General features: G+C 44.7%; 1 protein-coding gene across 3 annotated transcripts in view; it reads left to right on the top strand.

Annotated features, from left to right (window-relative positions):
- The window catches only part of LOC143766578 (uncharacterized), a 47,414-nt gene extending 25,527 nt beyond the window's left edge, over window positions 1-21,887 (top strand). For 2 of the 3 annotated variants that reach the window (XM_077254352.1, XM_077254353.1), the window contains 4 exons: window positions 4,332-4,481; window positions 4,611-4,784; window positions 4,867-4,990; window positions 18,400-21,887. In XM_077254352.1, the coding sequence (XP_077110467.1) occupies window positions 4,332-4,481; window positions 4,611-4,784; window positions 4,867-4,990; window positions 18,400-20,396 (2,445 nt within the window). In that variant the 3' untranslated portion in view covers window positions 20,397-21,887. Of the gene's footprint in view, window positions 1-4,331; window positions 4,482-4,610; window positions 4,785-4,866; window positions 4,991-18,399 lie in introns of those variants that run through there. The other variant, XM_077254355.1, reaches the window with a different exon arrangement.
- Window positions 21,888-27,268: the final 5,381 nt, after the last annotated feature.

Here is a 27,268-nt window from a genome sequence, read left to right as displayed (position 1 = left end):
AAGTCTGTGCCAATCCGACCTGTGACGCATATGCTGTGTCACAAAATGATCGCGTCCCTGCAGATCGGGTGAAAGGGTTAACTCCAATTTCACCTGATCTGCAGGGACAGGGGGAGTGGTACTTCAGCCCAGGAGGGGTGGCTTCACCCCTCCGTGGCTACGATCGCTCTGATTGGCTGTTGAAAGTGAAACAGCCAATCAGAGCGATTTGTAATATTTCACCTATGAAAACTGGTGAAATATTACAATCCAGCCATGGCCGATGCTGCAATATCATTGACCATGGCTGGAAACCGCGATCTGCCCCCCCCCCACCGCCACCAATCTCCTCCCCAGTCCTCCGTCCTGTGCTCCGCTCCCCCGTCCTCCTGTCCGCTCCCCCCGTGCTCCAATTCCACCCCCCGTGCTACGATTCCCCCCCGTGCTCCGATCCCCCCTCATAGTTACCGAGCCTCCCGGTGCCCGTCCGTCTGCTCCATGGGCGCCGCCATCTTCCAGATGGCAGATTCGTTCCAGGTGCATTTTGATCACTGTGATCGGTTTCATCACAGTGATCAAAATAAAAAAATCGTAAATTTCCCCCCCCCCCCTTTATCACCCCCATAGGACAATAATAAAATAAAGAAAATATATTTACTTTTATTTTTCCACTAGGGTTAGGGTTAGAACTAGGGTTAGAACTAGGGTTAGGGCTAGGGTTAGAGTTATGGTTAGAATTAGGGTTAGAATTAGGCTATGTGCACACGGTGCGGATTCGTAGCAGTTTTCCATCAGGTTTACAGTACCATGTAAACCTAAGGAAAACCTAATCCGCTGTGCCCATGGTGCGGAAAATACCGCACGGAAACGCTGCGTTGTATTTTCCGCAGCATGTCAATTCTTTGTGCGGATTCCGCAGCGTTTTAGACCTGTTCCTCAATAGGAATCCGCAGGTGAAATCCGCACAAAAAACACTGGAAATCCGCGGTAAATCCGCAGGTAAAACGCAGTGCAAAATCTCACACGAATCCGCAACATGGGCACATAGACTTAGGGTTAGGGTTGGAAATAGGGTTAAGATTAGGCTTGTGGTTAGGGTTAGGGGTGTGTTGGGGTTAGGGTTGTGGCTAGGGTTGGGATTAGGGTTAGGGTTGGGATTAGGGTTAGGGGTGTGTCAGGGTTAGGGTTGTGGTTAGGGGTGTGTTGGGGTTAGGGTTATGGCTAAAGTTGGGATTAGGGTTAGGGGTGTGTTGGAGTTAGAATTGAGGGGTTTCCACTGTTTAGGCACATTAGGGGTCTCGAAACGCAACATGGCGCCACCATTGATTCCAGCCAATCTTACGTTCAAAAACTCAAATGGTGCTCCCTCCCTTCCGAGCCCTGATGTGCTCCCAAACAGTGGTTTACCCCCACATGGGGTACCAGCATACTCAGGACAAACTGGGCAACAACTATTGGGGTCCAATTTATCCTGTTACCCTTGCGAAAATAAAAAATTGAGGGCTAAAAAATAATTGAGGAAAGAAAAATTATTTTTTATTTTCACGGCTCTGCGTTATAAACTTCTGTGAAGCACTTGTAGGTTTAAAGTAGTCACCGCACATCTAGATTAGTTCCATGGGAGATCTAGTTTCCAAAATGGGGTCACATGTGGGGGAGCTCCAATGTTTAGGCACACAGGGGCTCTCCAACATTGTGTCCGCTAACGATTGGAGCTAATTTTTCATTCAAAAAGTCAAATGGCACTCCTTCCCTTCCGAGCCCTGCCGTGTGCCCAAACAGTGGTTTACCCCCACATGTGAGGTATCAGTGTACTCAGGAGAAATTGCCCAATAAATTTTAGGATCCATTTTATCCTGTTGCCCTTGTGGAAATGAACAAATTGAGGCTAAAAGATTTTTTTTGTGAAAAAAAGTACTTTTTAATTTTTACGGATCAATTTGTGAAACCTGGGGGTTCAAAGTGCTCACTATGCATCTAGATAAGTTCTTGGGGGGTCTAGTTTCCAAAATGGGGTCAATTGTGGGGGAGCTCCAATCTTTAGGCACACAGGGGCTCTCCAAACGTGACATGGTGTCCGCTAACGATTCGAGCAAATTTTTCATTGAAAAAGTCAAATGGCACTCCTTCCCTTCCGAGCCCTGTCGTGTGCCAAAACAGTGGTTCCCCCCCCCCATATGGGGTATCTGCATACTCAGGACAAATTGTACAATAACTTTTGTGGTCCAGTTTCTCTTTTTAGCCTTGGGAAAATAAAAAAATTGTTGCTAAAATATCTTTTTCGTGACTAAAAAGTTAAATGTTCATTTTTTCCTTCCATGTTGCTTCTGCTGCTGTGAAGCACCTGAAGGGTTAATAAACTTTTTGAATGTGGTTTTGAGCACCTTGAGGGGTGCAGTTTTTAGAATGGTGTCACTTTTGGGTATTTTCAGCCATATAGACCCCTCAAACTGACTTCAAATGTGAGGTGGTCCCTAAAAAAAAAGGTTTTGTAAATTTTGTAAAAATGAGAAATTGCTGGTCAAATTTTAACTCTCGTAACTTCCTAGCAAAAAAAATTTTGTTTCCAAAATTGTGCTGATGTAAAGTAGACATATGGGTAATGTTATTTATTAACTATTTTGTGTCACATAACTCTCTCGTTTAACAGAATAAAAATTAAAAATTTGAAAATTGCGAAATTTTCATAATTTTCGCCAAATTTCCATTTTTTTCACAAATAAACGCAAAAATTATCGACCTAAATTTACCACTAACATGAAGCCCAATATGTCACGAAAAACATTATCAGAATCGCTAGGATCCGTTGAAGCGTTCCTGAGTTATTACCTCATAAAGGGACACTGGTCAGAATTGCAAAAAACGGCCAGGTCATTAAAGGGTTTCTGTCACCTGAATTTGGAGGGAACAATTTTCAGTCATAGGGGCGGGGTTTTCGGGTGTTTGATTCACCCTTTCCTTACTCGCTGGCTGCATGCTGGCTGCAATGTTGGATTGAAGTTCATTCTCTGTCCTCCGTAGTACATGCCTGCACAAGGCAATCTTGCCTTCAGACTATCGAGTACTTGGGGGAGGAGGAGCATTCAGCCGGACTCTGTCACATCTTCTTAAGGCCCCGTCTCACATAGCGAGATCGCTAGCGAGATCGCTGCTGAGTCACAAGTTTTGTGACGCAACAGCGACCTCCATAGCGATCTCGCTATGTGTGACACGTACCAGCGATCAGGCCCCTGCTGCGAGATCGCTGGTCGTGTCGGAATGGCCTGGACCTTTTTTTGGTCGTTGAGGTCCCACTGACATCGCTGAATCGGTGTGTGTGACACCGATCCAGCGATGTCTTCACTGGTAACCAGGGTAAACATCGGGTTACTAAGCGCAGGGCCGCGCTTAGTAACCCGATGTTTACCCTGGTTACCAGCGTAAATGTAAAAAAAAACAAACAGTACATACTCGCCTTTCGGTGTCCAGGTCCCTTGCCGTCTGCTTCCTGCTCTGACTGAGGCGCCGTACAGTGAGAAGTGAGAGCACAGCAGTGACGTCACCGCTGCGCTCTGCTCTCACTGTACGGCCGGATCTCAGTCAGAGCAGGAAGCAGACGGCAAGGGACCTGGACACCGAAAGGCGAGTATGTAGTGTTTGTTTTTTTTGGTAACCAGGGTAAACATCGGGTTACTAAGCGCGGCCCTGCGCTTAGTAACCCGATGTTTACCCTGGTTACCCGGGTGCTGCAGGGGGACTTCGGCATCGTTGAAGACAGTTTCAACGATGCCGAAGTCGTTCCCCTGATCGTTGGTCGCTGGAGAGAGCTGTCTGTGTGACAGCTCCCCAGCGACCACACAGCGACTTACCAACGATCACGGCCAGGTCGTATCGCTGGTCGTGATCGTTGGTAAATCGCTTAGTGAGACGGGGCCTTTAGATGCCATGTTTGCTTTTCACAGGGCAAGTGGTTAAGCTGCTAGGGTTTTTTTTGTAGCCACACCTGTGCCATCCCTGTGGTTTACATCTAAGTTCTGGTATCCAAAAGGGTTAATCTTGTTTTAAAACAAATGTTTAACGATAATAAATATCTCCTGCAGTATTACTAATGCCGATTCCAGGGTCGGTAAATGAGGCGAGAATTAGCGTTATGGACGATGAGTCTATGAGGAACGTATTCAGCTGCCGACTCCGAGGGGGAAACTGCTTGTTGTCTGTGGCCTAAATATATAGGTTTTATTAGTAGATGTCGAGAAGAACTAAATGCAGTAAAATAATAAATATTCTCATATGTTTCCCTTATTATCTCCAGTAATTGTATTATTACACAGGATTCTTATGATGTTACATCGGCTCATCTTCTTCTCATTCAGGTCTCTACAATATCGGATCCTCTCAGTGAAGATCTTCTGTATAAGAGAATTTTCCTGATTTACCCATCAAGGATGGATATGGACAGAGACAAGATGGCGGAGAGGATATTACACCTCACCCTAGAGATCCTCTTCCGGCTTACTGGAGAGGTGAGAGATTCTGATGACGTCACATTACATCATTCTTATCTATGGGAATAACAGATGGACAGAACTGGAGAGGTGAGGACTCTGGAAATGTCTGTAGTGAGATTTATTAATGTGTCTTTCCATAACCAGGATTACACAGTAGTGAAGAAGACCTCTAGTGAGCGCTGTCAGGACCCTGTGTCTGAGGGAAGACCCCTGAGCCCAATCATGGGGCCTGCACCTCACCCCCTGATCCATGAGGACATCAATGACCAGAAGATCCTAGAACTCACCTACAAGATGATTGAGCTGCTGACTGGAGAGGTGACACTGCTGGGAATGCTGGGAAATTATACAGTAACGCTATGAAGGGATTGGGGGATGACGCTATCATTTCATGCGTCAGGTTCCTATAAGGTGTCAGGATGTTGCGGTCTATTTCTCCATGGAGGAGTGGAAGTATTTAGAAGGACACAAAGAGCTGTACAAGGACATGATGATGGCGGTTCCCCAGCCCCTCGCATCACCAGGTAATAGACAGGACTAAATACACACGGCCCTTTAGTTATCTGTATGTAAAGAATGAATTCAGTCCCTGTAGGTTTCCTCCAGTTCTATACAGTAAGATGACAATACCAGAGAGATGTCCCCGTCCTCTTCTTCCACAGGACTGTAAACAAGGAGATCCCAATGTTCCACAGGATCATCAGGTAGATGGAGAGAAGGTGTCAGGAGATCTCCCCTATGATGTGTAGACGGCTGTGAAGGTCGTGTTCTCAGTCTTGTTTTATCCACCAGTATTACATGGTTTATTCTTGTGTAATGAGAACAGTGGAGATGGCAGGATTAGAGCTGACCATAGATGTGACTTCTCCATCTGTCTGTGACTTTTACAATATTTAATTCAGGGTAAAGATCTGACCCATATTAATACTACAGAGACATATGTGAGGGGTGATGAGTGGTGTAAAGAGGAGATTCCTACAGATAACTGCCTAGGTGCGTAATAATTACTAAATGCTGAGAAGTCACAGATTCTTCTCAGTCCTTTGCCTCTAGACCACAATATTCTCCTCCTCCGAAAACTGTTCAAATGACTTTGGGTATCGAAAGCCCTTTGCTATAGAGCTTACAACCAGAAGGATCTAGTTATCAAAGGAAATTAGAAGATGATAACCCTTACCTGTCCAGATCTTTAAACTTCAAAGCTTAATGACAGCGTATGTAGAATGTGCTGACAAGTTAGAAAATCACTTGAAGAAAAATATTATGATGGTCCTCTTGGAGATAGCGGAGGGTAATGATGCTGTTGGCTTCCTAGATCCCTGATATCTTATTGGATGAATCTACCTTCTCTCCATTCTGTGCTGCTAAAATGTGCTCATATGGTCCCTACAAGACCAGGTCCGTTTTTTCTGGCCAAATTTCACTTATGATTGACAACATTAAATGTGCAGTGAGGCCAAGTGTGAATTTCCATTTTTTGTTTCGCCCATTCTTCGAATTCAGCGTGCCGATCTGGGTCATCTTCGTTGAGATGCTGCAGCAGGATTTTGTAAGGGTACCATTTTTGAGTAGCTACTTTCCGCCGAAGGGATGTTTGACTGATGTCAGATGGGCGCGCTGAATTTGCAGAATGGGCAAAACAAACATTAGAACAGGACCGTCAGTTTACACAGAACATTATGTTCAGTGAAGAGGCAAACTTTTTTGGGTGGGCCATTTATATGGATACACCTAAATAACATGGGGATGGTGACAGCGTGTCTTGCATTGAAATCTGCTGCAAAGACCCGGGCGGATACGACCTTTGCCCTCCTCTGTTTCTTCCGCTGTGACTTAATAAAGTTAACTATGGTTAGTTGTATTTATATACATCTTTTTTTTTTTAAATAAAATTTACAATTTTACATTATTACTCCGGTTAGTATGACCATTAGCAACTAAAAGAGGAGGGAGGGTGGGACAACATCTTCCAGGTGTCCGCCGGGAGGAAAAGAGGAAGTACCCGGCCGGACACCTGGATTTAACCCCTGTAGGAGTGGCCGTAGAACCCCTCCCCTCTAGTGACCACTGGCCGGCTGGCGGCATCCTAATTAGTGCATCACCAAGGGGAGTGATGCTACGGGGGAACTGGGCACTGACATCATTTAATGTTGCTCTCTCTGTGTGCTCCCCAGTCAGAGGCGCGCACCTTATTCAGTACCGCGCCTGCCAGACTGGAGACCTGGGTGTCGTAACCAGTGCCTTCCCCACCTCCCATCAATCCCCTAATGAAACACACACCGTCCTAGGTGGGTTGAACAGGTCGGTCACAGTTTATTAATTAAATAAGCAGAGAAAGGCAATTACATATCGTAACGGGCGCTCGCGCCGAGCTCTTGTCCGTGATCGACAGGGGAATTGGCCCAACGAGCAGTTACGACCTTTGCCCTCCTCCACTTCTTCCACCACGGAGGATCCCGTGTATTACCTACATGGGACTCCGATCCCACCCAACACCCTTAGGGCCTGTTCAACCCCATCCTGTAAACCAATATACAGAACCAAAACAATATATAATAAATAGAGTGCATCCACTCAATACTATATTACCTATAAATATGATGCACAACTCCAATATATGTAGAAAATCATAATTTATTGAATCAAAATTATATAACAAATAAATAGTACAGGGGAAAACAGAAGAGATGGTTATAAATGCAGGATGTCACAGGATATATGTAGATGTAAAGTGCAACAAGGAGACCCGTGGCAGCCCGCACCTGCCCGACGCGCGTTTCACCTGAGCTTTAACGAGGGAAACCCTCGGGTCACGGGTACTCCCACTGGTTAGTATTCCACTTGATCTCCTTGTTGCACTTTATGGCACTATGACACTTTGTCTTAATAGGAGAATTTCTCTATGTTTATAATAGTTATTTATAAATGGGTGACATTATTTATTTATTTTAGTATGCACTGCACTTTCTTTGATATTAGATATTAGTACATACAATATTTTCTAAATGATAATCACCCTATAGCCATTACCTTATTATAGGTTTTGGGGATCATGCAATGTGGTTACTTAACATGAGATAGATTGAATATGTTTTATTGTCCACACAATAATAATTTCTGTAATTTACCTACATGGTTTGAAATTTATGCTATATTATTGTGAATAGTGTGGTAATCTACATATATCCTGTGACATCCTGCATTTATATCCATCTCTTCTGTTTTCCCCTGTACTATTTATTTGTTATATAATTTTGATTCAATAAATTATGATTTTCTACCCATCCTGTAAACCAGACAGAAAATATGGAGGCCTATGTCCGACAGGTGATCTCCGTCCGGTCTTAATAACGCCCTTGCAGCTGGTGGTGACGAATTACAATACCGCCTCTTCCTCTCACATATTTTCCAATCCGAGCATTGAATTTCCTTCTTGTTCGCTCTATGGCTTTTTTATGTCTTGCGCCTCGCCAGATGGCCCGTGGTATTAAATCCGACCACACCAGTATTATGTTCCTGAATAGACAGCTGAACCGTTCCATATCCGTTGTCATCCAGTTGTACAATTCGGCCACCTTTTGTTTGCCTTGGTCATTGCCACCCGCGTGTAACACCATTATCACCGGGCGTTCAACCCTCCTTGCTATGCCAACCATCTCCTTGAACACCTGTTTCCACTGGAGGCCTCTGATACCCCTCCAGTTAACTTTTATGCCTGGGAGACAAGGATTTGTTCCTCCTGGCCGCAGTTTGGCCCTCTTTTCGGCCCAGTATACGTAGGAATGTCCTACAACCCAAGCTTCAACCCCTGTAAGAGACAACATATGTTAATTAAGCAAGTCAGGTCTTATGTATCTGGCGAAGCATGCGGACTTCCAACGACCCATTTTCTGTACCTCGGCCTCTGACACTCCTGCCCTAGCTGCTTCTGTGGCCTCACCTATCCGGAACGAATGTGTTCCGTACTCCTTTGGATTTGCGCCGTTTTTTTCCAAGCATAACTTGAACATTGCCTGAAATTGGTACTTGGTCAGAGGGGACCCGTCTGTATGAGTGAAGAAAAATCTACTTGTGTGTCTTATTACGGCGTATCTTTTAACAATTTTTAGCGGGCACACTGGACCATCTGTAGAGTTAACCAGGACCCATGTGCCCCTACCGGTGGGATCGCATTTGGATTTTCTAACCCTGATGCGCAGGGCGTCGCTGCATATTACTATGTCCTCGTTAATTAGGCCTCCTTCAGACGCGTTTTTTTTTTTTTTTTTTTAACCAATAAATTTTTATTGAAAGATTGCATATCAAACAACATTTCAAAAAAACATCAGGAGGGGGAAAGAAAGTAAGGAAGGGGGAGAGAACATGGAAAGGAGGGCAACAAAAACCCCAGTACATAATACAATAGGACCATAATGTAGTCAAAGCAAAACATATAAAATCCACAATCACAGAGTCAGTCATGACGAAAGACAATAGCAGACGCAAGGTCTTTGCATAAAACTTTAAACTTTAAATTTAAAAATTTTAAATTTTAGATGTTAGATGAGGGCAAGTGCAGACTGAGATATGTGTGTGGAGGAGATCCATGGATCCCACCACGAAAGAACCCTAGACTTCCGCGATAGATCCTGCGCCATAATCACCTCATAACAGAAGTGTAAATCAACTTTCGCAACCAGCTCAGCCCTGGAGGGGAGGGCCGGGGACTTCCAGTATTTTGCAATACATTGTCTGGCGGCCACAAGGACATTAGAGATTACGGGCCGGAGAGAGGGGGGGAGGTCAATGAGGGAAATACCCAGAACCGCAAGCTGCCCACTCAGCAGAAGGGGGAGACACGTCAGCTCAGTAATCAGTGCCTCCACCTCACGCCAAAAAGCCCGAACCCGCGGACATGACCACCAGACATGGGAAGCCGACCCCACAGCGCCACAACCCTTCCAACAGAGGGGGGAGGAAGATGGAGAGAACCTCGCCAGACGGGACGGAGTAATATACCAGTGTAGTTGTATCTTTTTCACCTGTTCCAAGTGGCCAATGCATGAAGAGAATTTAGCGGGATGTATCATTGCAAACTGCCAGTCCTCCAAGGAAGCCTCAAAACCCAACGAGGACTCCCAGGAAGTCATGAATTGAAATTTGTCAGCAACGCCACAGGATAGGAGGGCTTTGTAAATAATGGAGATGCCATGGGACAATATAGTGGAAGGCCTAAAAAATCTATGGACCAAGTCCTCTGTCAAAGGCGGGGGGGCCCCGAATGAGCAACGAGTCCTGAGGAAACTACGGAGTTGGAAATATTGGAAAAAGTCAGAGGCGGTCAGGGAGAACCTCCCCGAAAGCACCTCAAATGACAGAAGGCCATCTGAGCCGAATAGGTCCGCCACCCGAAGCACCCCGCGCCTCCTCCAGGAGGAGAGAGAGATGTGCCCGATGGCATACTCCAGAGCCCGTAGAGAGACATAATCATGCATGAACCCCAGTAGAGAGGGAATAAGTAGCGCCCACAGTTTTGTAGCCGTCCTGACAGAGCGGAGACACCTGCCCACAAGGGGAACCCGGAGAAATTGGAGTTCTAAGAGCAATTTTAACGAGTTTTGGGGGGCAAAGTGAGATTCGATAAGAAACCAGGGCAGACGTGAGTCCCCCTCCCACCATATTTTAAGAGGCTCAAGGATCGCCGCTTTATAATAAGATTGAACCGCCGGGACACCCAGACCCCCCATTGAGTACGGTAAACACATAATCCGACGCTTGACCCTATGAGGTTTCTTGTTCCAGATGAACCTATCAATCAGCGATTGGAAAGCAGAGATAAATTTCGAGGGAACAAAAAGGGGAAGGCAACGGAAGAGGTACATAATTTTAGGTAAAAATAACATTTTCGCAATTTGTATACGAGCCATCCATGATAGAGTCGTATTCGATAACTGATCCATACCTCTTCTGACCTCTGTAAGAGCTTCCTCACAGTTTGCACGGACTATGTTGTCTAACCTAGTTACCTTGATGCCCAAGTATGTGAATCCCAGGGGGGCCCAGATGAACGCATATTTCGATTGGATTTGGACCTGAAGGGAAGTTGGAAGAAACAGAGGGAAAATTGTGGATTTTGTCAAATTAAGCTTATAATACGAAACCGCTGAAAATTCAGTTAGAATGGAGGTGATGGCGTTCAACGAGGTTAGGGGTGAAGTGCAAGTTAATACTACATCGTCGGCATAAAGACCGATTTTATGTTCCGACCCCCCCACCACAATTCCCTTTATATCCGTCGACTGTCTAACTCTCGCAGCCAGGGGCTCCATAACCAGAGCGAAGATAATCGGTGAGAGGGGGCAGCCCTGACGCGTACCATTACGAATAGGGAACGTCCGAGAGCTAAAACCCGCCGAGCGAACCGACGCACAGGGGTTGGAGTACAATGCCATAACAGCACTAGCAATCTGTCCAGTAAGCCCAAATTTCCCCAGAGTGAGTTCAATATAGTCCCAGTGTACCCTGTCGAACGCTTTTTCAGCGTCGAGTGACAGAAATACACTGGGAATGCCCCCCTCCTCCACCACATCCAAAAGGTCTATCAGGCGTCTGGTGCCATCCCTGGTCTGCCTACCCGGGACGAACCCAACTTGATCTGGGTGAACAAGGCTAGGGAGAACTACAAATAGTCTGTTGGCCCAGATCTTGGCATAGATCTTCACATCACAGTTTAGCAGTGCTATCGGGCGGAAATTCCCCGGAGATGTTGGGGGTTTCCCTTGCTTGGGGAGAGTCGCAATGGAAGCCTCCAAACCCTCAGCCCTAATACTACCTGCCGACATCCAACTATTAAAAAGCCGCAGGAGGAAAGGGGAGAGAACAGAAAAGAACTGTGCGTAGTAGAGCAAGGAAAAACCATCTGGCCCAGGAGAGGAACCTTTATTAGCATCTCTAATAATTTGTGAGAGTTCAGACTCAACAATGGGGGAGTTTAGGAATGCGAGCTGCTCCTGGGTAACCGAGGGGAGATTAGCCCCATCCAAGAACGCCAAAATTGACTCCCGCGAAGGCTGGGGAATCCCTAGGCCAGACCCGAGGTCGTAGAGCGAGGAGTAATAGGAGGCAAACTCCTCAGCAATCTGAATCGGGTTCCTCACCTGGGAGCCGTCAGGCCTAAGCAAGAATGGGATCTTAGACTGAGCCTCTCTCTTCCTTACACGTCTGGCCAGGAGAGCGCCCGCTCGGTCCCCCATTGCGTAGAACTTCGCTCTAGATTTCCTCAGGTTCCTCTCAGCCCTGTGGAGCAGAAGGTTACGGACATGTATACGGGCCCTAGAAAGGTCAGAAAGAAGGGCTGGAGTAGGAGATAATTTATGAGCAGACTCCAGACGAGATAAGTCCTCCAGAGCCGAGTGAAGGACCGCATTGTACTTCCTCTTGGCCCTGGCTGCCAGTTTAATGAAGTGGCCCCTAATTACCGCCTTGTGCGCAAACCAAAGGGTGTCATCCGCTATGTCAGGAGTATCATTGTAGGCGAAAAATTCACCCAGAGCCGCCTCTATGCATTGGGAGTTGGTTTGGTCAGCAAGGAAATGGGCGTTAAGACGCCAATGCCCGGGGGGTCTAATGGCCAGGGGGTCCTTCAGGGTGAGGGACACCGGAGCATGGTCCGACCAAGTAATGCCTCCAATATCTGCTGAAATACAGTGAGGGAGAGCCACGTCATTCACCAGCACAAAGTCAATCCTGCTATAGGAACCGTGCCTGGGAGACAAAAACGTGTAGTCTCTCTCGCCGCAATGCAGATATCTCCAAATATCATGGAGGCTTCAGACGCGTTTTTTGACCGCGGTAGTAATTCACTAATGCGCAGTGCTCCGCAAGAAGCAAAAGCTGCCGATATGAGGGCCGCGTCATATTGCGATGAGCAGACTGACAGGGATATCGAAATCAGGTCATGCAATAGTCTCAGTGAAATGGGGCAGCGACATTCTTGTCTTGGCTGAAGCCTTTTCCAACCTTTAATGGCTTGTTTTATGAAGAAGGACTTGGTTACATTTACCCATCCCAATAGTTGAAAGAAAAATGCTAGCCCCGATAATTTCCATTGTGCTGAGGTGCCCGACGCCCCGCCTTCCCTCATCCGTAGTAGAAAATCAGTCGTCCGCGCTTGTGCTCGGTCGCATTTATCAACTGGCCTACCCTGAATTATTGAGCACCACTCCTCCCAAACCTTACCATAAACCTGCCAGGTAGCTGGCGAAACAGAGGCCCAGATTAAGGGCATCAATGATTGGCCACTGTGTCCCACAGGGACAGTGGACACAGAATGCCCCGGGGTTGCGCGTTGGGCTGCTGGATTCTGAAAGCCTGCCAATTGGAAAATAACAGTGAGTTAATGATATTATCTACTTCTGCCACCACGGTGGCTCTACACCAAATATTGTTTTCTAGGCATATCAGCGGTAGCCGGCGCAAGAGAGCTAGTATGGGCAAGGATGAGGAAGACATGTGATTTAGACGCCTTGCTGTTTTCCCATTTTTTGTTTGGAAACGAATGTTCATGTTTCTCAACTGATCGGCCCATATCTCCATCGCTGCTACTACCGCAAACAATTCCCATAGGGCCGGGTACCGCCTCCACTTTGCTGTCGTCCATTGCTCCGGCCAATCAGATTTGCACCATTGGTTTTTATAAATTGCTGCAAAACCCTCTTTTTTGTTCCACTCTATTGTCAGCCCTAATTCCTTGCTTGCGATCTCTCTAGCCATGAAGCACGTGTGATTGCACGATAGCAGGAACGTCTGCCATACTAGCCAATCTGCCTTTAGCGAACGAGTGAGCCTAATTCTATGACCGGGCTGAGAAGCGCCTTTTGTTGCCATAGATATTCTGTGCGAGAATGCTCTGCCGACCGGCATTACGCGGTAGGCGAATGTCAGTAGGCCCAATAATGCCTGCATTTGCTGGAGGCTTACCTTGTTTACTTCGCGAAAGCCTTTCAACATTTGCTGGGTTTTTAGTATTTTATCCTTCGGTAAGCGGAAAACCATCGAATTGGTATCTATTTCGATGCCCAAGAAAGGCAATACATTACATGGTCCCTCCGTTTTCTCAGGTGACAATGGTACACCGAATTTGTGTGAGATAGATTTGAATTTTTCTAGTAGATCGGAGCAGAGTTTATACTTTCTCTGCTGAGTAATTAGTGGTCGTGGCTGAAAAGGGGGGCTGCTTCTGGGACAGCATCAGTCGCAACCACACGTCTGTTGCTTTAACTCCCCAGCCTACTGTAGATTGGGCTGTAGGGCCAGACGCCTGCAGAACTCCTCGTCATACCGCCGCCAGGCTAAACTGCCATGCGACTTGTACGAACTATATATCATGCCTTAGTATATAAACAATTCGGCGGCGCTTGCCGGTGCTTCGCTAGCTAGGGACAGAGGACCCGGCGCATTCTGCCCAGCGCTGCCTTTTGCCCCCTCGGGAACTAGCGAGGGGGCCACTGAAAGATGCGACGCCGCGCGTGGTCCAGCGCGGCCTGTCGCAGCCTCACATGAGGAGACGCCGACTGTACTCCGGCGGGTGCGGCGCCCGGCCCTCCCCCGCTGCCTTCGGGAGGCCACCTGACCGCCTGCAGCAGAGAGCCCTCGTACCTGTAATGTCGCAGAGAGGGGCCTCTGCACGCAGATCTGGACCGCTCCAACCTCCGGACCACAGGGAGCTGGCGTGCTGGAAATCAGTGGAGGTGAGCTAGGCCTAAAGGGACCCGGGGACGCAGGGGTGAGGGAGGACAGATTATCCGGACCGGATAAGGGGGGTGTGAGCAGGGGGTAGGGAGAGGGCCCAGGGAGGTGAGCCCTGATGCCAGTAAAAAGGGCCTGAAGCCAGTGCTCACCTTCCTGCGCCGCTCTCTGCAGCAGGGCCTCAACAAGGGGATCCAACATCACTGCAGGGACACAACAGCTTCCAGGTGTCCGCCGGGAGGAAAAGAGGAAGTACCCGGCTGGACACCTGGATTTAACCCCTGTAGGAGTGGCCGTAGAACCCCTCCCCTCTAGTGACCACTGGCCGGCTGGGGGCCTCCTAATTAGTGCATCACCAAGGGGAGTGATGCTAGGGGGGAACTGAGCACTGACATCATTTAATGTTGCTCTCTCTGTGTGCTCCCCAGTCAGAAGCGCGCACCTTATTCAGTACCGCGCCTGCCATTATCTAAGTGGTGAAAAAAATTCCAAACTTTGCTAAAAAAAAAAAAATAAATTGCGCCATTTTCCGATTCCCGTAGCGTCTCCATTTTTCGTGATCTGGGGTCAGGTGAGGGCTTATTTTTTGCGTGCCGAGCTGATGTTTTTATTGATACCACTATTGTGCAGATACATTCTTTTGATCGCCCGTTATTACATTTTAATGCAATGTCGCGGCGACCAAAAAAAAACGTAATTCTGGCGTTTCGAATTTTTTTCTCACTACGCTGTTTAGCGATCAGGTTAATCCTTTTTTTAGTGATAGATCGGGCGATTTTGAATGCGGCGATACCAAATATGTGAAGTTTGATTTTTTTTAATTATTATTGTTTTATTTTGAATGGGGCGAAAGGGGGGTATTTTAAACTTTTTATATTTTTTTTTCACATTTTTTTTTACTTTTTTTTTAAACTTTTGCCATGCTTCAATAGCCTCCATGGGAGGCTAGAAGCTGGCACAACTGGATCGGCTCTACTACATAGCAGCGATCATCAGCAGAAATGCAGGTGTGCTATGAGCGCTAACCACAGGGTGGCGCTCACAGCTACCGGGGATCAGTAACCATAGAGGTCTCAAGGACCTCTATGGTTACAATGCAGAAGCATCGCTGACCCCCGATCATGTGATGGGGGTCGGCAATCCTTGCATTTCCGGCCGCGCGGCCGGAAGCGATAGTTAAATGCCGCTGTCTGCGTTTGACTAGTTAATAGTGGCGGGTGAATCGCGATTTCACCCGCCGCTATTGCGGGCACATGTCAGCTGTTCAAAACAGCTGACATGTCCTGGCTTTGATGCCGGCTCACCCCTGGAGCCCTGCATCAAAGCGTGGTATCTGACCTCGGACGTACTATCCCGTCCGAGATCAGAAAGAGGTTAACTGGTCGGTATCACAACAATAAACAAATTTATCAAGTCCTGCTGCTGTAGTCATTTGTGCCAAGTCATAGCGTGCGGGCCAATCAATACCAGTGACTGCCATGATTTGCCATTTAGAGAACAGGCTCATGTTCTCCGGTAAGTGTTGGATCGTGTTACATTCAGACGCAGTGACATAGCTGCACTTTCTGAGGACACACCGCCACTCCTGTGGGCGTCTCAGACCGTACAGGATGACATTGTGAAACCAACGCAAGGCATAACAACTGAATAGAAAAAAAAATAACAGAGGTAAATTCGAGGACACAGTAAGAAAGGTATAAAGAAGATTACCTCCACCGTCCTGTGAACGTCTGTCTACAGAGTGCTAGAGCTGAAGATCCACAGCACAAACCCAAGCCAACAGAGATAGCACATATCAAAAAGAAACCCTCCGGCAGGCACCTGCTCTCTGCCGGATCACCATCAATGCTGCTGCTTTTTGTCTGTTCTCTTTACCTGGTTGATGGCAACCCTTGTACCTTACTGACTCAAATGGCCAGTCTGTGATATGATACAAGTGTAAGATTGGTCCTCCAACAATGCTGAGCAATAAGACTTCCCTTCTCCCTGGCATGAAGAATACACTGAAGCAATGGCAACCAATATTTTATTTATAGGGAGTTTTTAGTCTCCCATTTCAGTGGGATTTAGATACTCTTTATTTTGAGCACTTATGTGATTTCAAAGCGTTCTTCGTTAAATGCTCGTCCTTCGTGCCATGCAGATGTGTCAGCTTATTTCATGGCCGTTTTCTATGTTTCATTCGTTGCCTGATTTCTTACTGTGTCCTCGAATTTACCTCTGTTATTTATTTATTTATTTATATTTTATATTTTTTTTTTCTAAACAATAAACAAATACACAAGCCAGGAGCTGAGCACAGAGAACTGAACTAGAAAACAAGGCTGTATCTGGTAGCTTCCAGCAATATGCTTGGAGCTGTAGTAGCTATATGTGATGCCAGTGACTTCTCAGTCAGAATAGTCAAAAAGTCCCAGGTCAGAAGCCAGGAGGGTGCGTCATAAATAGAAGAAAGAGACCAAAGCATTGTCAGCTAGTGTTCTGAGGTCAGAATACCAGGAACATAACAGATCAGAGCAGAAGAGGTTAAACAGATGAATGGTCAGAACGAAGTCCAAGGTCAGGCAACAAAAGATCAACCATACAGAACTCAAGGCACAGGGAACACAAACCTCAATAGCTGAATGTATGTCTGGCAGAGGTCTGGGAGAAACGGCTCAGTTAAGTAGCATGGCAATGTCCTGTGATAAAGAAACACTTGGAGACAGTCGACACATCCAGGTCTCAGATTGTATAGTCAGGCTGTCAATCAACACACTGACAGCTCAGCATGCCCCTGTACCAGATAGGATGGCTGAGCTGTCAGTAACTGCATCCCAGAGACACTGAGGACCGCACATCCCAAAATTCATATGATCTAATTTAGCTAATGCCTCTAGGCAAAAATTTACACACTGAACATGAAGCTCTTAATTTAACATTCTGATCAGACTGTATGAAGTGCAATGCCACGTCACGGTGAACCTCTCAGTGGGTTTCTAGCCTAAAAGGTGCAGCGTTGTGTGCTATCCACCATCATAGCGACAGCGCACCAGTACACTGAATCTTCATGCCTCCAGACCTCGCGACCCCACAGGCACTAAACCACAGCAACAATGGCCTCCACACAACACCAACACAAGGTGAATAGATGTAAAAACTCATCTTGCACAAGCTCTGAGACTGTGAACTGAGGGGAAAAATAGGCGGAACCCCTCTTGCAGTCTCCTGCTGTTGAATAGAGCTTTTTCTACAGTTATATCTTAGAGGGTTAATAGGATGTGGTGCTTTCCAATTGACTGAAGCAGGGAGCAGATTACTTCAGCTGGACAACACACACCCCGATACAGCCAGACTGGATGGTACTACTGGTCCCAGGCACCCTAATCTTAGTGGCTAGACAGAGCCTGCACCACCCAGAGCTTCTGGTTCCAACATCTCCATTACCAGCGCTACTTGTAGAATAAATAAGACTGCACCTGGGGTCAGAATCAGACATCGCAGGAGTAGATCCCAGAGAAGATGGGACACACCATTTGCAAAAGCCCTAATGACAAAATGGCACAAAACCAGAGTAGATATCTCCATAAAGTAACTCAATTTTGGTAATTATAACACTTAGTGAATTAGTTTATAAGAGTAGTGACTATTTTGACTCCAGACACTTTCCTGAAATTAGCACACACTTGATGTTGGAGAATGAAAATTGAACAGTTGCCATTTTATTACCCAACACATAGTGCCCAGATTGTGCTCCAGGAGACACACACACCGTAAATTAAGTAGGTTTTTGTCACTATAGTAATGCCAAATACATGTATGCTAGATGTGGTTTGGGCACACTGCAAGGCTCAGAAGTGAGGGGTGAGATTTGACTTTGGGAAGGCAAATATTGCTGGATTGGTTTATGGAAGCCATGTTACTCTCCAAAAGCATTTGAGCTACCAATAATGTGGACACCTTTGTTTTTCCATTGACTGATGATGAACTTGAGTGAAGACTTGGTTTTTGTAAGATGAGTAAAGGCAGAATGAACAAATGGTTGAACACCATGCTCTACTGGTTCATTCTATGAGGTTTTCTACTAGACTGTGAAATGTCATTGTGTTAGTGAATAACAATTTTGCTACATAACTTGAGATTTCTACAGACATTTTAAGTAGAGATGTTCAAAAATATAAATTTCAAGAATATTTTATTAAAAAATAATTGGTTTTATTGTTGGCAGATGACTGTACCAAGAGATCAGAGCTGACATCTTCAATTTCTAAATCGGATGATCTTGAGATCCCACAGGACACAACTGAAGTGAATTCCATTACTCCAGATATACCATCATCTGATCCTATGGAACAAGTCCTGTCTTCTGATTCATTACTGACTACTAAGGAAAATCAAAGTCACAAATTAAGCATTAAAAAACAAACTGCTCCTAAAGCAAAGAGGCCATTTTCACGTTCAGAATGTGGAAATTGTTTTCCCCTTGAAAAGTCTTTTCTTAAACATAACAAAATTCATACAGCGGAGAACAGATTTTCTTGTTTCAAGTGTGGGAGATGTTTTAACCATAAATTAAATCTTGTTAAGCACCAGAGAACTCACACAGGGAAGAAACAATTTTCATGTTTAGAATGTGGCAAATGTTCTAACATGAAAGCGCATTTTAATTGCCACCAGAGAGCTCACACAAGGGAGAAGCCTTTTTCATGTCCAGAATGTGGGAAATGTTTTGTGAAGAAATCACGTCTTCTTAGGCACCAAAGAGTTCACACAGGGGAGAAGCCATTTTCGTGTTCAGAATGTGGGAAATGTTTTTTATGGAAATCAAATCTTGTTGTCCACCAGAGAAGTCACACAGGGGAGAAGCCATTTTCATGTTCAGTATGTGGGAAATGTTTTCACCATAAATCAGATTTTGTTACACACCAGAGAACCCACACAGGGGAGAAGCCTTTTTCCTGTTCAGAATGTGGGAAATGTTTTAACCAGAAATCACATTTGACTAAGCACCAGAGAACCCATACAGGGGAGAAGCCATTTTCCTGTTCAGAATGTGGGAAATGTTTTAACCGGAAAGATTGTCTTGATGGCCACCAGAGAACCCACACAGGGGATAAGCCTTTTTCCTGTTCAGACTGTGGGAAATGTTTTAACCGGAAATCAGAATTGGTTAAGCACCAGAGGAGTCACACAGGGGAGGAGATGCCTTTTTCCTGTTCAGAATGTGGGAAATTTTTTAACCAGAAATCAGATTTGGTTAAGCACCAAAGAACCCACACAGGAGAGAAGCCTTTTTCATGTTCAGAATGTGGGAAATGTTTTAATCGGAAAGGGCATCTTGATGGCCACCAGAGAACCCATACAGGAGAGAAGCCCTTTTCCTGTTCAGAATGTGGGAAATGTTTTAACCAAAAAAAGCATCTTGATGTCCACCAGAGAACACACACAGGAGAGAAGCCATTTTCCTGTTCAGAATGTGGGAAATGTTTTAATCGAAAAGAGCATCTCGATGGCCACCAGAGAACCCACACAGGAGAGAAGCCCTTTTCATGTTCAGAATGTGGGAAATGTTTCAAGCGAAAAGATCATCTTGAGGGCCACCAGAGAACCCACACAGGGGAGAAACCTTTTTCCTGTTCAGAATGTGGGAAATGTTTTAACTGTAAATCAGATTCAGTTAAGCACCAGAGAACCCATACAGGGGAGAAGCCTTTTTCCTGTTCAGAATGCGAAAAATGTTTTAGCCATAAATCATATCTTGCTAAGCACCAGAAAACTCATACAGGGGAGAAACCCTTTTCCTGTTCAGAATGTGGGAAATGTTTTAATCGGAAAGGGCATCTTGATGGCCACCAGAGAACCCACACAGGAGAGAAGCCCTTTTCCTGTTCAAAATGTGGGAAATGTTTTAACCGAAAAGAGCATCTTGATTGCCATCAGAGAACCCACACAGGAGAGAAACCTTTTTCCTGTTCAGAATGTGGGAAATGTTTTAATCGTAAATCAGATTTGGTTACGCACCAGAGAACCCACACAGGAGAGAAGCCCTTTTCCTGTTCAGACTGTGGGAAATGTTTTAAACAAAAAAAGCATCTTGAGGGCCACCAGAGAACCCACACAGAGAAGAAGCCTTTTTCCTGTTCAGAATGTGGAAAGTATTTTAACCATAAATGGAGTCTTGTCATACACCATCAGAGAACCCACAAAGGAGAGAAGCTTTTTTAATGTTCATAATGTAGGAAAATGTTAGTGAAGAAATCAGTTCTTGGTCACCAAAAAATTCACACAGAGGAGAAGGCTTTTTATATTCTTAATGTGGGAAATGTTTTACATGTAAATGAACTCTTAATAATTAATCACCAGATAAGTTACACAGGGCAGAACCCTTTTTCATGTTCAGAATGTTGGGAATGTTTTAACTGAAAATTGTATTTTCTTAAAGAGGCTGTCTATTACTATGGCAACCCTTTGTCATTCCTCATGTTAGGCCAGCACCATTCCAGCATTATTGGCACTCACGTTCACAGTGCTCATGTGAGGTTGTTACATTGCGCCCAATCAGCCACAGCTTCACTGTTCCTGCCTTCGGATGTATTGAACATTAACAGTAAGCCAGGCTGTACTCTGATTTCCTCTTATTGTTCAATTTGTCCGAAAGTGGGGACAGTGATGCCAGCGCTGAATGGGTGCAGGGATCACATTACATAACAACCTCACATGAGCCCTAGGAACACAAGTGCCGACACTGCTAGAACAGCACTAGCATGGGAGTTTGTATACATAAAACAGACCAAAAGTTTGGACACACCTTCTCATTTAAAGATTTTTCTGTATTTTCATGACTATGAAAATTGTACATTCACATTGAAGGCATCAAAACTATGAATTAACACATGTGGAATTATATGCTTAACAAAAAAGTGTGAAACAACTGAAATTATGTCTTATATTCTAGGTTCTTCAAAGTAGCCACCTTTTGCTTTGATGACTGCTTTGCACACTCTTGGCATTCTCTTGATGAGCTTCAAGAGGTAGTCACTGGGAATGGTCTTCCAACAATCTTGAAGGAGTTCCCAGAGATGCTTAGCACTTGTACAACAACTGTTTAGAGGAGACTTTGTGCAGCAGGCCTTCATGGTAAAATAGCTGCTAGGAATCCACTGCTAAGGACAGGCAACAAGCAGAAGAGACTTGTTTGGGCTAAAGAACACAAGGAATGGACATTAGACCAGTGGAAATCTGTGCTTTGGTCTGATGAGTCCAAATTTGAGATCTTTGGTTCCAATCACCGTGTCTTTGTGCGACGCAGAAAAGATGAACGGATGAACTCTACATGCCTGGTTCTCACCGTGAAGCATGGAGGAGGTGTGATGGTGTGGGGGTGCTTTGCTGCTGATACTGTTGGGGATTTATTCAAAATTGAAGGCATACTGAACCAGCATGGCTACCACAGCATCTTGCAGCAGCATGCTATTCCATCCGGTTTGCGTTTAGTTGGACCATCATTTATTTTTCAACAGGACAATGACCCCAAACACACCTCCAGGCTGTGTAAGGGCTATTTGACCAAGAAGGAGAGTGATGGGTTGGAACGCCAGATGACCTGGCCTACACAGTCACAAGACCTGAACCCAATTGAGATGGTTTGGGGTTTGCTGGACCGCAGAGAGAAGGCAAAAGGGCCAACAAGTGCTAAGCATCTCTGGCAACTCCTTCAAGATTAAGGAAGACCATTCCCGGTGACTACCTCTTGAAACTCATCAAGAGAATGCCAAGAGTGTGCAAAGCACAAGGTGGCTACTTTGAAGAACCTAGAATATAAGACAGAATTTCAGTTGTTTCACACTTTTTTGTTAAGTATATAATTCCACATGTGTTAATTCATAGTTTTGATGCCTTCAGTGTGAATGTACAATTTTCATAGTCATGAAAATACAGAAAAATCTTTAAATGAGAAGATGTGTCCAAACCTTTGGTCTGTTCTGTAGTTGTTTTTATTTTTTAACAGGACCAATCATGAGGAATGAGAAGGGGGTGTCCAAGTATTGGACAACCTTTTAAACATCAAAAATACCACACAGTGAGAAGCCATTATTATATATAGAGAGTGAAAAATGAATTACTGGAAAATCGTATTTTGGTGACCATGAAAAATTACTCAGATGGGAAGAAACTATATATGTTATTGACAAATTGTAGAAAAACATATAACAGTCGTTTAATTAAATGAAAATGTGAAATTACTTAGCACTTACTGGATTTCTTGGACACACTTTTATCAAGAAAAAATCTTGCTAATAGAGATGAGCAAACCTTTCAAGGTTCGGTTCGGATTTTTCAAATGCAATAATGTTCGTCAAATGTAACCAAACTTCATTGAATTCAATGATGGACAAATCAAAACGCATAGAAAACACCTTCAGGGGATGGGGGTGAAGTTGCCCAAAATGCCCAAATTAGAGGCAGACACCTGGAAAAATGGTATAAATTGACCCACAGTACAAATTTGATAATGGCACAGCAGCAGCCATCCATGGGCCATAATGAGACATTGCGGTCTGGGTCAGCATTTACAGCTTTGAATTGAAGTTTAAATTAAAATGAGGTGGGTTTTGGTCCAGTGTATGCCTGCTGTGCTGGGAGCCCTGATACCTTATGCAACAGCTCACACTGCTTTTTTGCACAGGCACGCTCAGGTGGCACAAATATCAGCTTGGTAGACCATAAATGTTATAAAAATGTAGAGATAGTAACACAGGTAGTTTACTGAAACTAAGTGCAGGCATGCCAGTCTGGGAGCCCTACTGCTACAGGCAACACACATGAAGGAGACCCAACTTTGAGTCCAAAGATTATGAGCAGACCCCAGGAAAAGTGTCACAAACTGACCCACACTTGAAATTTTATATTGGCGCAGCAGTCAGGCAAGGGCCATGCATGAGGCAGGGTCTGTTCCAGCAGTTACAGCCTTTGAAATTAAATAAACAAATATGTCCACAAACATATCAGTGCTAATAATCATTTCTCATCATCATCTCTCATTCTCCACCATGAGAGAAAATCCCCAAAACAGCATAGAAAGGGGTGTGGAACCTTACACTAACCCAATAGATACATAGTATCATAACACACCACTCAGAGAAAAAAGAGTAAAAAGGTAACAAATTTTATTCAAGTACAAAATTACAAGATTTATAACAAAGTACAGTAAGAGGAAGGATTATTTTTACCCAAGTAAGATGCACAAAGGAGAAATTGAGGTAGAAGGTAACCAGGCTATGGGATTATGTTAATACATAAAGACACAGATCAAACACATAGTGGCATGCATAGAAAATAACCATTTATATAAAGTGCAGATACATAAGGAGTTAATGCAGCCACCAACACATACCCATATAGTCCACCTGTCCTCAGTCTCCAAACGTCCCGATGCGCGTTTCGCATACCGCTTTATCAAGAGGAAAATTGTGCGTGTCATGTCTCCAAATAATCCCGGTTTATAAGGCATACAAAAAACCTGTGCAACCAATACCACATCGCGCATGGCACCGCCGCCCCCGGGTCCCAGGTGCATCTGTTTCCGGCACTCATTATCGGCGTGCGGAGAGGAAATCCTCCATGACGTCATATCCGCATCGCCGGTAACTAAGAGGCCTTCAACAAAATGGAGGGTCCCGAGCGCAGTGCGCATGCGCTTCGCCATCTTGTCAGAGTCGGGATTCTGTTATATAAAGAAACCAGTACTAATACTTAACCAGTTTGACTCGCGTATGTCGCAACAGACCCCAGCGACAAACAATAAGAAGATTAAAGTAAAAAGAGGTACCAACACCATACCAAAACCAGACATTAAAACCGCCAATTGGTATATTATATCATATTATTACATTATAGCATATGTTAATGGAGAGAGAACAGGGGAATGAGCCAAATAACATTGTAATATATAATAACAAAAAGATTAAATAAATTGTTCTCCCACATATTCTCCTTCCACAGATCACCAATTAGTTCCAGGTTGCAGAGGACTATGATTAATGTTCCACTTGAGGGTATCAAGAGGCTAAGAGGCCCCATCAATGTAGAATAACAAGTGCCTTGTACCGGAGCGTTTATTTGCAAATAGCGTTGCCATGTTTAATACTAGAGTAAAGATAATGAAAGAAAAAACATAAAAACACATTAATAAGACACAACAAAAAATTAATTAAAAGGCAGAAGACTATAAAAATGGGGCAAAGCTCAATTTCTCATTGAGTCCCACAGGGGACATAGTGCCAAGTTCTACGATCCACCTAGTTTCAGATTGCGCCAAAAGCTGCTTTAAATTCCCCCCTCTTATACCCCCATGAATCCTATCAATGCCTCTAATTTTGAGGCCACGGGGGTCGGAGTTATGATGTAATAAAAAATGTTTCGGTAGTGTTTTCAGAGCAGATATGTCATCTACCTCCTTCGCAGCCACAATATCCCTCACATGTTCTCTTACCCTAATGCGCAGCTCCCTGGACGTAAGGCCAATATATACCTTAGAGCATGGGCACTGCGCAAAGTATATTACATATGTGGTAGTGCAAGATATATAATGGACAATGGTATATTCACGAGTCCCAGCAGCATTGTTGAAGGTCTTAGCCCTCACAATATTATAAAGATTGCATGCCATACAGTTCCCACATGGGAAACGCCCCCATTTTTGTTTAGGGTTACCAAAGAGGCTCTTATGGGGAGCCACATAGTGGCTTCTCACCAATTGGTCTTTAAGATTCTTACTCCTCCTTGCAGTAATGAGGGGTCTTGTTGAAATTTTCTTATTTAATATGGAGTCGATCTGAAGAACAGGCCAATGCTTAGTTAGAATCTGACGTATGGTGTCCCACTGACAGTTGAATGTTGAAATAAATCTAGTTTGGGTATCACCTTTGCTGGTATGGGTGCCAGAATTACACAGCAATTTCTGTCGTGGGGTGTACTTTGCACGATGATAGCCATGTTTAATATTCTTCTGGCTATAACCTCTTTCTAAGAAACGGTTTTTCAAATCCTTGGCCTGCTCTTCAAACCTCTCTTGTAGAGCAAGTTTGTTTAGCTCTAAGGAACTGACCAATAGGGATGGCTTTGATGGTAGAGTAAGCATGTCCCGAGGAGGCATGGAGAAATGAGTTAACGGAAGTATTCTTCCTAAAGATGTCAGTATGGACGGACCCTGAGTCGCCAATTGATAGCGCAATATCTAAGAAATCGATCCTGCGTTCATGCCATTTATATGAAAGTCTGATGTTATAGACATTATTATTCAAAATGGACATGAACCTCTCAAGCTCAGAGACCGGACCCTGCCAAATAATCAAAAGGTCATCAATATAGCGAAGCCAGCACTGCACATGGTCGGCGGCGCATGCCCCGTCACCACGAAAAACCTCCCTCTCCCAATAACCGAGGAAGAGGTTAGCGTAGGCAGGCGCACACGCCGCCCCCATGGCAGTGCCACGCTTCTGCAGGTAGAACCGGTCTCTGAACGTGAAAAAATTATGATGCAGAACAAACTGCAATAATTCCAACAAAAGATCGACAATGGATCCATCCAAATTACTCATCTCCAAAAAATACCGTACGGCCTGAAGACCAATTTCATGCCTTTGAAATTAAGTTGACAGTAAGAGGTGTGTGTTATGACCCCAATGGCAGAGGGTCTCAAAAGTACATACCAAGTCTGCAAACACAAAAAACCAGCTCATAGGGCAGTGGTAACTGGGCTGACCATATATCTAATCCTAGCACCACAAATAGCAGCAGCCAGGGAACGTGCCTACGTTGGTTCTAGATGTCTCGCGCCAGCCGGAGAACTAACTAACCCTAGAAGGGAAAAGATAGACATTTCTTGCCTCCAGAGAAAAGACCCCAAAAGTTGGATACAAGCCCCCAACAAATAATAACGGTGAGGTAAGGAGAAAAGACAAACGTAAGAATGAACTAGATATTTAGCAAAGAGAGGCCCACTGACTAATAGCAGAATATAGTAAGATGACTTATATGGTCAGCAAAAACCCTATCAAAATTACCACGCTGGATATTCAAGAACCCCCGAACCGTCTAACGGCCCGGGGGGAGAACACCAGCCCCCTAGAGCTTCCAGCAAAATCAGGAATAACATTTAGTACAAGCTGGACAAAAAATAAGAGCAAAGCAAATAACCAAAAAACAAGGAAGCAGGACTAAGCTTAATTTAGCAAGATCCAAGACCAGCAGACAGGAGCAAACAGAAAGGAACTGATTACAACGATGCCAGGCACTGGACTGAGAAACCAGGAAGGTTATATAGCAACACCCCTGGACTAACGACCCAGGTGGGTGTCAAACTGAGGAAAGACAATCCCAGAGTCATATCACTAGTGACCACAAGAGGGAGCCAAAAAAGTCTAATTCACAACAGTACCCCCCCTTTAAGGAGGGGTCACCGAACCCTCACCAAGACCACCAGGGCGATCAGGATGAGCAGCGTGAAAGGCACGAACTAAATCGGCAGCATGCACATCAGAGGCAACCACCCAGGAATTATGACAAAAGTTAAAAAAAAAAAATTTGACAAAACCAGCTCACCTACTAGGCATTTGTTGTGGGGAAGCCCGGATAACGTGCAGTCTTCACGTAAGGCAATGGAACAAATGGAGGAGAAAATCCAGCTTCCAAAAATATCAAAATTTATTGAAGATAAAATCCAAGATCCAAAAACATGGTTCACAGGAGAAGAAATAGCAGCATGCTACATGTTTCGAACACTAAGTTCTTTTTCAAAGCTGCTCACCATGCACCAGAATGAGGTTTAAATAACAGCTGTGACTCATCACAGTGAATCAATCCACCACCTGATGTAACAGTGAATGAATATATACAATAAAAACGCAATAATATCACAAAAAACAAAACACAGAAAAAATGTATAATGTGCACATATAAAAAACATATAATATAATAGAGCAATGTAAATCTCTCAGTAATGAAACATAATTTCCTTGCGAGCATTTAAACCCATGGGATAGCAAGTGTTAAGGCAAAACATCCAATAAGCTTCACGCGTCATTAGCCGTCTTTTC

This window comes from Ranitomeya variabilis, chromosome 4 (assembly GCF_051348905.1).
Source record: "Ranitomeya variabilis isolate aRanVar5 chromosome 4, aRanVar5.hap1, whole genome shotgun sequence".
Taxonomy (NCBI): domain Eukaryota; kingdom Metazoa; phylum Chordata; class Amphibia; order Anura; family Dendrobatidae; genus Ranitomeya; species Ranitomeya variabilis.
Note: the sequence above shows the minus strand (reverse complement) of the source record. Positions and strands in the feature narration are given on the sequence as shown.